This window comes from Uloborus diversus, chromosome 1 (genome assembly GCF_026930045.1).
Source record: "Uloborus diversus isolate 005 chromosome 1, Udiv.v.3.1, whole genome shotgun sequence".
In the NCBI taxonomy this organism is placed as follows: domain Eukaryota; kingdom Metazoa; phylum Arthropoda; class Arachnida; order Araneae; family Uloboridae; genus Uloborus; species Uloborus diversus.
In genome coordinates, this window is record NC_072731.1 from 134,495,384 (window position 1) to 134,511,109 (window position 15,726).

Below are 15,726 nucleotides of genomic sequence, written 5' to 3' on the forward strand. Positions count from 1 at the left end.
TTATTTGTTCTAATATTTTCGTTTTGTCCATCTATATATTGCAGAGAGGAAAACCTTCGTGTCGAATATTTTTCCTTTCAAAATAATCCAAAATTTCCTCTCCCTGATTTGGCATCCACACATGCGGGGAAAATAAAGCGTTTTTGTTTTTTAAGCTAAAAGCAGCGAGAGCTCGTCAGTTTTAAATCTAATATTTTGTTGTTTTTGTTTCTTAAAATTTGAATAACCATTTATGTTTACTCATTTAAACGCAGCATAATAAAAGATAATGAAATTACTCATCGTTTTGTTTCGTATTTCGAGACATAACATTTTGATTAACCTGTCTTGATCAAGCATTTCCACTTATTATTTAGCATATTCTCGAAAACATGGCCAATCATTATGACATTCCCTCATGGTAAGAGATGATTAGAAGTATCATTTATAAATCTTAGATTTAATGTTTGGTATTACTCTGTCAAGTAAAGCCTCCTTTGCTTTTACTCATTTTGCAAACAGCAATGAAAATATATGTAATATATCAACATAAACAACTGTTAAAATCGCCTAACTGAAACCCATGTGCCTTGTATTTTTACAAAAATCATTTCAGAAATGACTTCTCAGAAGTTTTCGGCTTTTATGTAAAAAAAAAAGGTGTGCTAGAAATCAATTTGAATCTATTATCACTAAAATATTTTAATATGAGTGGCATTAAAATATTCCCCCTCCAATTTTTTGTTATTATCTCATTTCAATTTCTTATTTGTCCATTAGAACACTTTACAAACTAAATCAGCTGTACCTACAGGGTGGTTCAAAAGTAGGTGTACCCCCGTTTTATATCCAACATAATGTTTGTTAAACACTTACCTTGAAGTCTTAAGAGTCATTTGCAACGATGAAACACCATCCACCACCGTCATAATACAGCGAAATTCTGTGCCATGTTCTCGCATATGTTTTGCAAATCATCTGCAATGACCCCTGATACTCAGAGTTAAAAAAAATACGTTATTATTTTTACAGATTAATTTTTCGGGGGGGGGGGGGGGGGGAGGAAAAAAAATTTCCAGCACATCAAAATTTTCAGAAATTTTACATCTCTAGATGTAATAAACAGTGATTTGTCGAAATATTTGACTATAAATTAAGCCAAATAGCAAGTTAATACAAAGCTTTTTAATGCAACAAAAAAGTTTCATTAATATTTTTCTTATTTCAAAAAATGTTTTTAATTTTATTAATTTAATTTATATTTTTATTTTTTAGGGCAGGAAAACCTCCGGTTGGTCTTCATCTTGATGTCCTTAAAATTGATAAGCTAATTCAGGTAATTGAAAATGACAATCAAATTCATTATTAGCCAATAGTGATGTGGATCGGGTAAATACCCAGCGGGTAGGTAAATATTTTTTGGGTATTTACCCGGGTATTTACCCTAGGCCTGGGTAAATACCCAAAAACTGGGTATTTTATAAAAAATGCAAAAAAGTAAATGAAAATTTTTTTTAAAAATCTAAATATGAAAAAATTGGTAAAACTGATATATACATATGTATTACACAGTTTATAATATTTTTTATTGAAAGACTTGATGAAATCATGAAAGAAACATATCGTGAACCAAAGAATCTTTCTTTTCAATGTCATAATTGGAGAAGTATAAGCAATTCATTATGAACTTCAGGATTTCAAAATCACAATCTATTTTAGTCATATCCAAAATGAAAAAAAAGGAAGCATGAGGGATGTTTGGAAGAATAAACTGAGAAGTTATTAAGACACTATGGTGTTATTTATTTCACTGATATTTAAGTGATAACATGGAAAATATAGAAACAGTTTTCACATTAATAAGCAAAAAAAAAAGCGAAAAAATTTTTCTTTTCTGTTGCCTTGCTCATTTGCATTTGCTCCCCTGTAGGGTGGGAAGGTAAATATTTTCTTGGGTATTTATCCGAAGACAGGGTAAATCCCCTAGTAATTGCGCATTTTGCAAAAAAATTTTAGGTAGTATTAAAAGGTGAATATTTTCTTTTTTAAACATAAACCCTAAAATAAAAGATTAAAAATTTTAAATGAATTTTAAATGTTTATGTATATTATGTGTGTGTGTATATATATATGTGTGTGATACAGAATACACCTGAACAATTGAACTAAGTTTGGAGGAAATTTCTGCATAAGATATAGGTAAATAAATAGTAATAATAAATTGAGCGACACTTCGTTACATTTTGATGTCATGCAGGGACATATTACTGGGTTATAAAAGACTTGGACCTTAAAAAATGATGTTTGCTTTTTTTTGTAACCAGTTAAGCTTTTTTCTTCTTGTAGAATGACTTTTTATATCTGAAATTTGTCTATCAACATTGATTAGACATATCCAACACATTTAATGTGAATATCATATTAGATTGCTAAGCTGTTTCGCACAATAATTCTTTAAATATGTGATCAAAATACAATTTTTGGGCAAAGCTTTATTGTTTTGTATATGGTTCATTGTATATATACATAATGGAATACATACAGAAAAGTATTTTAGTTGAATATAAATTTTTGAAATAAATACCCGGGTATTTACCCATTTTGGGTATTTACCCGGGTATATACCCTGGGTATTTACCCCTAAAAATAAATACCCGGGTATTTTACATCACTATTAGCCAATCATGCATTTTAAATTATATTGCGCAAGTGTTTGATGAAAATAGACTTATGTGTGTGAGAAGGAATGGCAGTATTATCAGGCCTTAATTTGCAGAGAAGCGTGTTTAAAATCAGCTCCTTTATTTATTAATTCATTTTTCAATTTTTTTGTGAATTTGTTTATTCGACGGGATTTAGATTATTTATATGTAAAAAGAAGTTCTGAAGACCAAGGCCAGGGTTCGTACGCCCTTGAAAAACCTTGAAAAGTGCTTGAAAAAAAAAGTTCATTTTCAAGTGCTTGAAAACCTTGAAAAAGTTTCTTAGTGCTTTAATTCTCTCAAAAATCAACGAATTGTGCTTAGAAGTTTAAAAAAAGTATTTCACCAATGCAATTTTCTGAACATGTGTTCAGTATGCAACATCGCGAAAAATTGCTTCCGTGTTTGGGATTTCAATCCTTTTGCATCTTGTAAACATTTTGATGTTTTTTACAACCGAAAGATATTTTGACATATGATACCTTAGATTAGTTTATTTTTGTTTGATTTCATTAATCAACAAAGAAATTAATTTGGAAACCATGACAACATTGAACTTACTCGGGTTTCGCGGAAAATTGCTCTTGTGTTTGAAATTTCAATCTTTTTGCATCCTGCAAATATTTAAATATTTTGGCTAATCAAATGTTAGTTTCGCATATGCTACCTTAGATTAGTATATTTTTTGTTTAATTTTAATAAAAAATAAATAAATTTATTTCATGGGAAACATGCCACGTCGAACGAACTCAGACTTTGCGAAAAATTGCTTCTCGTGTTTGAAATTTCAATCTTTTTGCATCTTGCAAATATTTAAATATATTCACTAATCGGATGTTATTTTCATATTTGCTACCATAGATTAGCATATTTTATGTTTAATTTCGGTAAAATATAAGTTTATTTTATGGGAAACATGACAACATTAAACTTAATTCGTGAAACTTTGCTTCCCTTGTAGTAGTTATTTTGACACTGCTACATCAGATTAGCTTGTTTTATTTTTTATTTTAATAACTAAAGAGTTAAAGAATTTATTACCTTGGTCTTGTTTAATTATTTGCTTATTTTTTTTTGCAATTTTAAATCATTATCTTTACCTAAATTTTGGTCATAACAGATTTTTTTTTAAAAAATTTAAATTTCAGCAGTTGAGCACCTAACAAATTAACTTAAAGATTGTATTTTAAATATAAAGTTGATTTATATAATTTTATTTATAAGTACATCATTTTTTTATGTCTGCTAAAATAAATAAGGTGTATAACAGGGGTGGTTGTGTTATGATTATTCACTTGAAATCCAGTAGTGTTCGTTTTTATGCTTTTACCTCCCTATATCTCCAATTTTCCCCTTTTCCTCAAATGTTCAAAATTACTGCTTTATTAAGATTGTGGGTACTTGGAGCTTACTGAAAGAGGCTTTAATCAGCAAAGGGGTAGATAGCTTAAGGAGGGTCATTCATCTTCATTTGGATATAATAAATTGACCAGTACCAGCCTAGCTAGGCCCAGTGCCTGTTGCTGGTTATCAACAGGCACTGGGCATGGTATTTCTATGCAGAATATTTTGACTTAATAAACTGTTTTATGAATTGTATGCATAGCAAAAGTTATTGTTGTACATATGTATATTCAAGTAATAGGGGTCTTAGTTTTAAAAATTATTCCCCCCCCCTCGCCCCATTTTGCTCTTTGAAACTTTCAGGTAATGAACCTGAATATTATTGCCTTTCTAAATTTAAATTCCAATTTCAACAATAACCCATTTTTTCCCAAAATAAAGCTACTTTTGTCATAATATATGTCAACTTCTTGTGAATCTTTTCAATTTCGAAATATGGCTCTATAAATCTGAACTTGCATATTTATTCTCTATTGCAAGTTAATCAATGAAAGCTGAATAGGCTCAAGTTTGCATTCAAAGTATTTATCACTGCTTAAGCTGCTTTTGTATATTTTGAGGTGTAGAGACTGGACTGTGGACTTCATAAACTTTTCTTACTTCCTAATTTTTAAATTTACTCGAGGACAGTTGAAATGCCTTATTGGCTGAACAGCTAATAAATACATACCAATAATTGATTTGCATACTTATAAATAATTTGCAAACCTAATATTTTTAGAACTTAACAGTGCAAACTGAAATAACTTTCTGGGTAGTGTTTTTGTCCTAACCGCCCTTATATTGTAATAAACCACTGTATAGATATTGGAAATAAATGTTGAAATCGGGGGGGGGGGGGGGGGGAGTGACTTCAAAAACTCCTCTCTGGCAATGCCATTGAACTTGGGTATTTTAGTTTCTTCCCATAAAAGTTAAAAGCAGTTATGAAAGGTTTTTTTAGTTTGCTGATTATAGAAAATATACAAACCTCTGACTGCTGCAAGCTTTGAAAAACCTCAAAATTAAACCTCTTGGTATCTGCTTCTCTTTATGACCAAACTTTTCAAACATTTTCAGAAAAACTTTCAACGCAGTAGATCTTTCATCAAAGCGTCTCTCGTTGTAGAAAAAGCAATTTTGTTTTCGTATACTTTTTTGTATTATTGCCTTATTTCCATGTGTTTGTAGTAAATGAAATCTGCATACAATATTTTTAGTACAAATTTATGATATTGCCTTGAAAACAAAATTTTTTACCTTGAAAAGTACTTGAAAAGTGCTTGAATTTTTTTCTGCCTAAAGGGTATGAACCCTGAAGGCACTCTCCTGCACTTTCATTAGAAATTAACTTGTAACTGTTGGAAAAAAAAGTGTCAGGATCATGTGTAGGATTAGTCTTCTACGAGTCCAAAGGAAAAATCTAGAGGCCATTTTTTTTTAAAAGGGGCCATTAGTGGATTTTGTACAAAATTCCCAATTCTAAAACTATATCTTTCATAAAATTCAGTGCTCTAAAAATGAACCTTGTTCACGAAATCCCACTGTGATCTTTCATAAAAAAAGTTATGGACAAAATTGGGGCTAGATTATAAAAATGGAAACCTAACTGCAGAAAAATATGGAATAGCTTCACCATTGAAAACAAAATCAGGGGTCTGTCCAGGATTTTTCACAGGGTCCGCCTTTTTTGTGAAAAATCAAATAATTTTGTGAAAAAAGAATTAATTTTGTGAAAAATCAAAAAATATCGCAAAAAAAAAAAAATAAATAAATAAATACAGTCGGACCTCCATATATCGAACTTCCACATATCGAAATTTTCTATGTATCGAAATCCCAGCACATTTCTATGTTTATTACATAGAAAAATTGTTTCTATATATCGAAAAAGTCTCTATATATCGAATTTTTTTTGCGAGACATTCGTAGGTTTTTTTCCACTTTAGACTGTATGTCTCATGAAAAATGAAGGTTAGCGGAGAAAATTATGATCACTAAAGGTTGCTACGAAATTCATAAGGAATATGGAGTTCAAGGGTGTGTAGATAGGGTCGTTGTTCCGTTCTGGAGTTCTTACATTCCCTCAAGTTTATTTCAAATCTTAGTTGCAACCAGTAACATTAAAATCATTGTCAAGTTATCCCTTTTGTCTGTTGATTATCATTCCTAGTCTTTTTAGCTTCAGTAAAAATAATTCAAGTTAAGTAGATTGATTTTTTACTTTTCCCTCGATTACATTGTTAACACGAAAATCCCCTCATGTGGCGGTTCAAGTTGAATTTCCGAAGAATGAAAGTGTATGAAGGAGCAAAAATGTAATTTCTGTTAAATTTTTAATTATTAACTTTCATTTAATCCAATGCTCGTTTAAATTAGAAGTTGGGTTTCATGCACGAAAATTAGTTTTAATTTTAATGTTTTAGGATATTTTTATGATAAAATAAGATTGTGTTTCTATATATCGAAATTTCTATATATCGAATTTTTTTCCGGCAATTTGCTACTTCGATGTATGGAGGTCTGACTGTAGATAAAATTTTTGTTAAAACGAAATTTTAGAATTTAGAGATGGCACAAACTGCATCAATTAAACTTAAAGTTGAGTGTTTTCCTCTTCTATGGTAAGAAAATCATTCTGGATTTTTTTTCTGATATTTGGCGAGGGGGGGGGGCATCGCTCTTTCAAGTATCAATATTTATCTACCATTCTGCATTATGTTAAATTTTATACTAGATATATTTCTGTACAATATTTAAAATAATTGTAACAAAAATATAAATAAATAAAACAAAATTCAGAATAGGGTTCAGCATTCAACTTTTTGACCCAAGACACTCTTAAGAAGCACAGAATTTCGTTTAAAACTTATAAATTCCGTGATTTTAACAAAAATAAAAAGATATTTCAATTGTTTACCTCTTAACAAAGCGTAATAATCATCAAAAATTCGAAAAATCGGATTCCCATAGCGGATGAAAAGAGATCGCAATTCTCAAAGTGAAGGCATCAAAAGTATAAAAACAGCTTGTAAAAGAAATATTTTTGATAAAATTATTTTAAAATTGCATTTTAGAGTCCTATGATAACATATCATTAATATCTGTGGACACAGTTGACCCCCCCCCCCCCCCCAAAAAAAATAATAATAAACTAAAATAAACCATCTATTCAGCATTTTAATTTTTGACTCATAACAGAAAATGGAATTTTGCTTTAAAAACTTGAAATGAGAGTTCTAACAGAAATAAAGAGACTTTTCATTTATTTGAATCCTAATAAAGCGAAGTTAGCTTGAAAAAAGAATAAAATATGATTCTCATATCGGATTTTAAAAGATTGCATTTTTCAAAATGTAGACATCTAAAGAAAAATAAAACGGTAATTAAAAGAGTTTATTTAAAGTTAATCATTCTTGTTAGCATCGAAAAATCAAAATCCATATAATTTTCTCCCAAAATAACAATTAAACATCGCACTGCACCGTAAAAATGCAAATATTGACAAGCCGACAAAATGATGAGAATATTTTCTAATCAAGTCATTATAAAGGTTCAACGCCAGACGCTAAGTGGTGATAGTTTTGAAGTTGGTAACCCTATCTGAAGCGATCATATTTTTTCCTCATCCTTACTATTCCTTTGCAGTTCTAAGTTCATTTCGCAGATATATATTATTATTGTTTATTAAATCATGAGCTGGTAACCCTATCTGAAGCGATCATATTTTTTCCTCATCCTTACTATTCCTTTGCAGTTCTAAGTTCATTTCGCAGATATATATTATTATTGTTTATTAAATCATGAGCAGAGAAAAGTGCTTACCAATGCCTTTTCAGAAAAGTTTACAACACCGCCTCTAATTAGTAGCTGTGATAAAACAAACAACCATTATATTTATTTGGCAGTAGCAATTATTTATCGCTTGCAGGAGCATCGCAAGAGTCCGGATTTTTTTCTTTTTTTTTTTTCAAAATTAGCCGATTTTGTATAAGCTGATCCCTCTAATTTGACTTTAAAAAAGGTTCCAAAAATGATCGATTTATACACAGAAATATGCATTATTTTGCTTTCAAATTTGCTCTTTCAATAAACAATTTGTGACAGATCCGATCTTGTTGATCAGAATTTTGTGAAGGTTCCGTTTTGTTTGATCGGGATTTTGTGAAAGGTCCGTTTTGGTTGATCGGGATTTTGTGAAGGGTCCGTTAACGGACCCAAATATCCTCTGGCCAGACCCCTGAAAATGTACCTCAAAACATATGGAAAGATTCCTAAAAATCAAGATATGATGAATTGGGGTATTATTCGAGAATTTGATTCGGGTTAAAATCAAAAGATCAATTCAAATCCCATTAATGTTAGGCAATGCTACTTTTAATAAATTGATGCTTTTTTCACATAATTTTATTCCTTTTTTAAGTGAAATTTCAAAGCATGCCAAGTTTGTCCTATATTAGCAGGCAGGGGCGTGTGGTGTGTACAGTTTTAGCGACCCTGTGTGAAATTTGTTTTAATAATCTATAAATAAGCATTTTAGTTATTTATTTATAATCTCGCAAAACATAACCAACTGTAGTGTGTCACCCAGATGTATAAGTTAGTTCGAGATTTTTATAAGTAATTACAAAATATTAATGTGAAAAAATAAGACACAAAATATGGTTGCAAAGAAAATTTCTGAAAAAAAAGAGAGGTCTCTGAAAGAGATGTAATTGATGAAATAAAGACTGGTATCCAAATTGCGTTGTTTTCAGCCCGGAGGGGGAGGGAGGGGGGAGCATGAAATTCGAAATTGAATTCTTTCAGAACAACGTTCGGAAAAAGAAGGAAAAATTTTGATCCTTTTCTGTTTTTTCACTTATTTTTACTACTAGCAAATAGAGAAGAGTCATTCCATGTCAAATGACATAAGGGTCCTAAGGTTCGACCATCTCCGATTTGGATTAAATTTGATAGAGGTGTAGAGATGCCTTTGAAACTAAACTATGCAAATTTTCAGCTTACTAGATCCAAATCCTGAGGATCTAGGATCTGCGAAAAATGTGATCCAAAATGGCGGATCAGCTTTTTTTGCCAAACTGCCAAGTTTAGACTAATTTTACGGAAAATTTTATCACACTGGAAGCCTGAAATTTTAGGTGCTTAAAGTACAATTAGCTGTTGACGCATTCAAGTATTTTTGAAAATTTTAGCTAATTAGATTTTTTATAGCACCCGTGTAAACTTGTTAAAAAGCGGGGAAATTTTTTCCTGGATTTTAAGTTGTCATAAAATTTGAACAAAAAAAATTCAAAGGCTCGTGCATCGTGATTACTAGAGACGTACCGAGTACTCGGTAACTACTCGGTACTCGGCCAATTTGCCGAGTACTCGGTACTCGGCCAAATTCTGATCAGATACTCGGCCAATACCAAGTAGTTGCAAAAATTGAATATTGTCCAAGACAGATACTAAAATTTATAAAAAAAGAGCAAGCATTATGTTCTGCAATCATTCACAATTAAAATTTATAAGTCAAATTTAAATTTTGAGAATAATGAAGTTTGTAATGCTTCACTGGAATAAATCTTTATTTTAATGTCTCCAAAGTTAATAAAACTTATTTATTAAAAATTATGCAGAAAAGGTAAGTATAAAAAATATGGAATGTTTATATAAAAAATGGGTTTTTGCTTCAACCAAAAATTAGTTATAAAAAATAAAAAAATATCTTTGCTTAAAAAATAAAACAACATTAAAAGTACAGTGCAGGAATACTGCAGACACATGTTTTGGCGTTACATGGAATTCTTTTTTCAATGCACAAAATGGGAGCTGGTGGATTTAAAGACAAAACTCGAATTTTTTTGTCGAATGTCTTTACATTCTTTAGCTCACGTGTTATGCACTGAAAAAGACGCTCCTTGTAATAGGGGGGGGGGGGGGCTGAAACACGTGTCTGCAGTGTTCCTGCATATTTATTTTATCTGCTTTTAAAAATTATTTATATTTGGCGGACTAGAACTATAATTGATTGGTATATACAGTGAAAACTCTCCTAACGTACACCCCTCTTATGCGGACAATTTTTAATTCCCCAGTTCCAATGCAAATAACATTCTTAAACCCCTGTCCTGCGGATACCTCTCTATTGCGAACAAAAATATTGTCCTGTTAGTGTCCGCATTAGAGGGATTTTACTGTAATTTGTTTTAATTCCAACTTGATTAATTTACCTTTTATTTATTTTTAATTTTAAAAATAATCTTTTTGTAAAATTTTAGACACAAGCAAAATTGTTTAAATAATGCGTAATTAAATTTCAGCAGGAATTTAGTTTTAAAAATTATTATATGGACAAGGAGATCTATACTACTATTCCAATAAGTTCAAAATTCATCACATGTGTGTCGATGGTTCTTCTTAAAACATAATTGGTACTTGGTAACTCGGCCGAGTAGTGAAAGGCCGAGTACTCGCTACTCGGTACGTCTCTAGTGATTACATTGTAAAAATACTTTTTAATTTAATGGGTTATAGTTTCAGAGCTTAAATATCTACTTTCTAAAACATATTGTCGTCCAAAGCAGGGTCATTCCGTGTCAGATCATCACACGGTTTAGGACGGACCGTCACAGAACTGGATGAAACTTGGTACATGAAGAGATTTAGCCCTGTTATGAATGAAAATGCTAAAAAAAAAAAAAAAAAAAAAAAAAAAAAATTCTTTCACCTCATTCAAAAGTTATTAAATATTAATTATTCAAATTTTTATCAAAAAATGCTACACTTTGAGACGGTTAAATCTCATTTTCTCAGATACTATTACAGATACAAGCTTGAAATTGGTCTTGTTTTGAAGCTCTTTTAATGTGCTTTAATTTGATGTGCAACTTGATAAAATCAAAAAATAATTTAAAAAATTTAAATATTTAATTAGAATTAAATTAAATTTTAAAATTTTAATGTCTTAAAAATGGACGATTTTAAAATTCTGAAAAAAATTGTCCATTAGCAATATCCTCTAGCATATTACCAAGTTTCATAATGGGATCTTAAAGGGATCAGATGATACAGGAAGGACAAGTTTTACATATATCAAAGTTTCTGAATTTTGCACAAAATACCTTTCTGATGGATTACTCAAATATTATTCTAAGTTATTAAATTAGCACAGGAAACTATAAATGAACTGCTAATAGTAATGTAAAACCTTCTAATGTCTTACACCTACTTTAAAATTGAATGAAATTAAAATAATAATGGAAAAAAATAAATAAAACTCACACTAACTCTTTTTAAAAAAAAAAAAAAGAGAACGTCAGCATTGTCCTACATTTGTCGGAGTTTTTTACTCTCTAAGCTGCAAAATATTTACAATATTGTTCTTTTCTTCAGCTGGTAGAGTATATGTCCTCCCTGTTGGCGTGATAGGATTTACTTTACATACTTTACAAATAATGTCCGAACAAGGTCTCCATAGAATGTCTGGCACTGTTGGATATGAAAATGAAGGAGAAGGTCCTGGTGGGTGGAGGAAAGTGACTTTCACTTCATTATCTTCATTTTTGGACAAAACATAACTTAGCCACCATTTTTTATCATATATGGAAATGACATATCCATTGAGATCTTTCATCATTAAAGGAACACTTTCTCCAGTTGAGATGACAGAATATTCAGTGGATGATGGAGAAAAAGAAAATGCCTTGGCGCTCACCTTTGTTCCACAGCTTGAGGGAATAAAGGCATGCAGCTTTTGGGTACCTGGTATTGGCACTGCTTGTTGGAAACGATGCGAGAACTGTTCTGCGTTTTGAATGTATTCATTTTGGCTGGCGTAACTGAAGTACATGGTCTTTGAAAGGTCAGATTTTGCCCATTGGTACAGTTGCATAGGTGTCGTAATTTGGTTTTCATACGGCCTTTGAAGACTTACTCTTGCTGCTTCTCTTTTGAGTGTACCTCCCACGCCATCACATGGGCCTTTACCGTGAGCAGTGGCAGAAAAATGCCACTCAGCCTCAATACCAAAATCTCTTTCATGGCAGCATAGATTTAAAAAATTATTTTTATTTTTGTATTGTGCAGCTGATCCATCGGAGAAATAAAAAAAATTGTCTAACCTTTTCTCCAATTTAGATTTTAAAAAATTTATTAGCTTTTGTTAAAATAGGTGAACAGCTACTGTGTTGTGCTCAAGACATTCTGAGATTATAATAAAGCTAAGGTGATGAATTTTCTTTTCATTTTTGAAGTATATAACAAAAGGGTGAATTGTGACTTGATTTCTGTTCCAGTGAAATGATTGTGCTTCATTTTGCAAAACAAAGCTATAGTTTTCGGAAAAGTCGCAAACTACTGCCACCTCAAACTGAGACAAATTTTCTTTTGTATGGGTCATAAAAGAACTCTGCTGTTTAGCTATAAAGTCGTGACGAAGAAGAACGTTCAAATCATTACAAAAAATTTCAATGAACTCATTGGTGGGTTTTTGTAAAGTTTCCAGATTGCATCTGTCTACATAAATCCATTGGCGGAATGTTATCGTTTCAAACATATTTTCTTCTGTACCATCTTCCAATATTTTCTGTATCTCATCAATGCCAGGACAATTTGCACAATTCGAAAAATAACAGTCAATGGAAGCTGGGTTGCACACCATTTTTACAAGACAATCTGTATATTTTTTTATCTTTCCATTTGTGATCCAGCTCATTTTGGAATTTTCAATTTTTAATTTAACATTTTGATGAATGGTACACACACAAACTGCATGTGTACCACTTTGTCCTGCTAAAATACAATTCTTGGGTCTTAATTCGGCAAATTTGGAAAATCCAACTTTGACATCGTGATACATTTCTTGAAAAAGTTTGTATGCTTCTTTTAGATTACAAAGCATTAATCTTTTAGACATTTTAACTTTATTGCCTTCACTGTCCTTCACTGAAATGCAATTTTTCATTCCTGGCATTGCCCTACTTATATCTTCACTTTCATAAAATTGTTTTATAATCTCAGCAGTTTCTATGGGCAAAGTTTTCCCTGGATGGTGATTGGAAGTGGACAAAACCCCTTTTTGTTTTAAAAGCTTTTTAGCTTGGCGTGCATGGTAGTTCAATGTTTTGAATTTTTCAGAAATTTTTCTAATGCTCCAGTTATCTGGCAATAGAGTCAATATCATTGTCTTTTTTGCTTGACTGCTACAATTTTGATAAACTTGTATCAAATGATCAACGATTTCCTTATTTGGACTCTCTTTCTCACTATCGGAATCAGCATTTGGAAGAAGTTTTCTTTTCACTGCAGAGCTAATTTTTTTTTGCTTTCATATGAGAATATTTCTTATATCTTCTTTTTTTCTTGTTGACCGGGGATTCACCTAACTGAACAATAGAGTCATTTAATGATCTGAATGAGTCTTTAAATAATGATCTGTCCGAGTAATTGTCACTCTCACTTTCCCTATCTAAGTTCTCACCTGGTGATTCATGACTAGTGGAGGCACAATTATCTACAGTTGACTCAGCAGTTTTCTTCAACCGCAAAAGCTCCTTTCTGCATCTGTCACATATTTTAGACTTTTCAGGCATTTCTGGTACAAATGAATACATCCATGGCATTGCAGATCTCAATCCTTTTCTTATGTGTGAGTTAGAATACTTTTTGAACGGATAGCAACAATTTAAATGATTCATGATAAAATTAAATACTTAGCAAATAATATAAATACGCTGAGTGTCAAAATTAGTTTAAAAATAGACTGTTTCAGTTCTGATGTAAACCAACTGAAATAAAATAACTGAAAGTTAAAGAAATGAAGTTTGCACAGCAGAAGACAAGGCTTGAATGCTGACTGAAGATAGTTTCAACAGGAATTGTGTATTACAGAGCAAGAAAGTATTATAAACACCAGAAAGAATCCCTCTATCCCCCCCCTCCCTTTTTTTGTGGAAGGATCATTTTGCAATCCCAAATATACCCTCCCCTTCCCCTCTCCTAAAAATTTTCAGATAATCTTCATCCCTTCACCCCCCCCCCCAAATAAATAAATAAAAATGAACATTTTATGCTCTATTTGGCAAGCATTTCAAGAGGTTTAGTTTCCCTCTTCATGTGCTGGTTTTCTTTTCTAAAAAAAGACAACAAGAAGAAAAGAAAACACTATGACTTAAACAAAACAAAAAAAAAAAAAAAAGTTTCAGTTTTATTCCTTTCAAAAGTCTAGATGCCTTTTGATGCAAGGGCACTTTTCTTTTTGTTCAGTTCATATGTGTTACAAAAGAAGTTCATGTGAGTGTACTGCTTTTGATTATTTCTGGAAGGGGTTTTGGTAACTTAAGGTGCAAAATCCTTTCTTTCAAAAAAATATTGTCGCCCCCATGCCATAAAATTATGACAGGCTTTTATTAATTCATTTCTCCCTTTTCTTTAATATTAATAGTAACTATTATTTACTTATTTATTTTGTGTACTCTAAAATTAATATTGCTACAAGCAATTATTTTGGCAAATTTTACAAAAACAAAATTTGATTATAACCCCCCCCCCTTTTTTTTGGAATTATTAAGTTATCTTTTGAAACTAAGGGGGGGGGGGTGTGCTTTTGAGATTTTATGGTACTGCTGACTGAACTCCACAAGCAAAAACATGAAACATGTTGAAAAATTGGTCAATCCCAAATCAGTGACAGGTGGAGAAAAAAGCAGTGAGGCAGAACGAACCATTGGATCTCATTTTCAATAGCCACCCCCAGTCTGTTTCATTTTGTTAGCAAAGGGGGTAAAAAGGGTAGCTTACTGTTTCAGATCTGAATTTGTAGTGGATTATTTTAAGTTCACATCCCCAGAGAAAATATTTTTTTTTCTCTTTCTTCCTTTCCTTTTTTAAAATTTTATTTCTTTTTAATTTATTTTTCTCAATAAAATGAGATTTAGATGATTAATATTTTTATTAATGAGTTATTTTTCAGGAACAAATCATACTAAGAAAAACTTCATTTCTAGTAGACAGTTCTGCATAAAAAAGTGAACATGTATGAAGCATATTTATTTATTTATTTATTTATTTGCACATAAAATAATAACTATTCAGCACAATAACCCATATTTTGGCAGATATGTGAAACTTGTCCTCCCTGTATCAACTGATCCCATTAAGATCCCAATATGAAACTTGGTGAGATGTGAGAGGATAACACAAAGTAATTTTGTGATTTTTTTTTCAAAATTTTAAAATTGTCCGTTTTTTGAGAAATTTAAATTTTAAAGTTTATTTAAATTTAATTTTAAATTAAAAAATATTGAATTTCATTAAGTTGCATATCAAATTGAAGCAGATTAAAAGAGCTTTAAAACAAGACCAATATCAGGCTTGTATCTTTTATAGTTTCTGAGAAAACAAGGATTAACAGTCTCAAAGTGTAGCATTTTTTAACAAACGTTTGAATAATCAATAATTAATAACTGCTAAATGAGGAGAAAGAAATTTTTTTTTAGCGTTTTCATTCATAACTAGGTTAAATCTCTTGATGTACCAAGTTTCATCCAGATCTGTGATGGTGTGTCCTAAAATTGCTCCAAATTGTGTTGATTTGATGTGGAATGACTCAGCAGCTATCGAAACCGTTCTAGTGAAAAATTGCTTATTTTCAAAGAGCTGTAGCTCAAGTTTGTCA

General features: G+C 31.1%; 1 protein-coding gene across 2 annotated transcripts in view; it reads left to right on the top strand.

Annotated features, from left to right (window-relative positions):
- The first annotated feature begins 127 nt into the window (after nucleotides 1-127).
- LOC129221377 (nuclear inhibitor of protein phosphatase 1-like) overlaps nucleotides 128-15,726 on the top strand; it is a 73,273-nt gene continuing 57,674 nt past the window's right edge. The window contains exons 1-2 of one of the 2 annotated variants that reach the window (XM_054855850.1): nucleotides 128-400; nucleotides 1,255-1,315. In XM_054855850.1, coding sequence (XP_054711825.1) covers nucleotides 372-400; nucleotides 1,255-1,315 — 90 coding nt within the window. In that variant the 5' untranslated portion in view covers nucleotides 128-371. The remainder of the gene's footprint in view (nucleotides 401-1,254; nucleotides 1,316-15,726) is intronic. The other variant, XM_054855858.1, reaches the window with a different exon arrangement.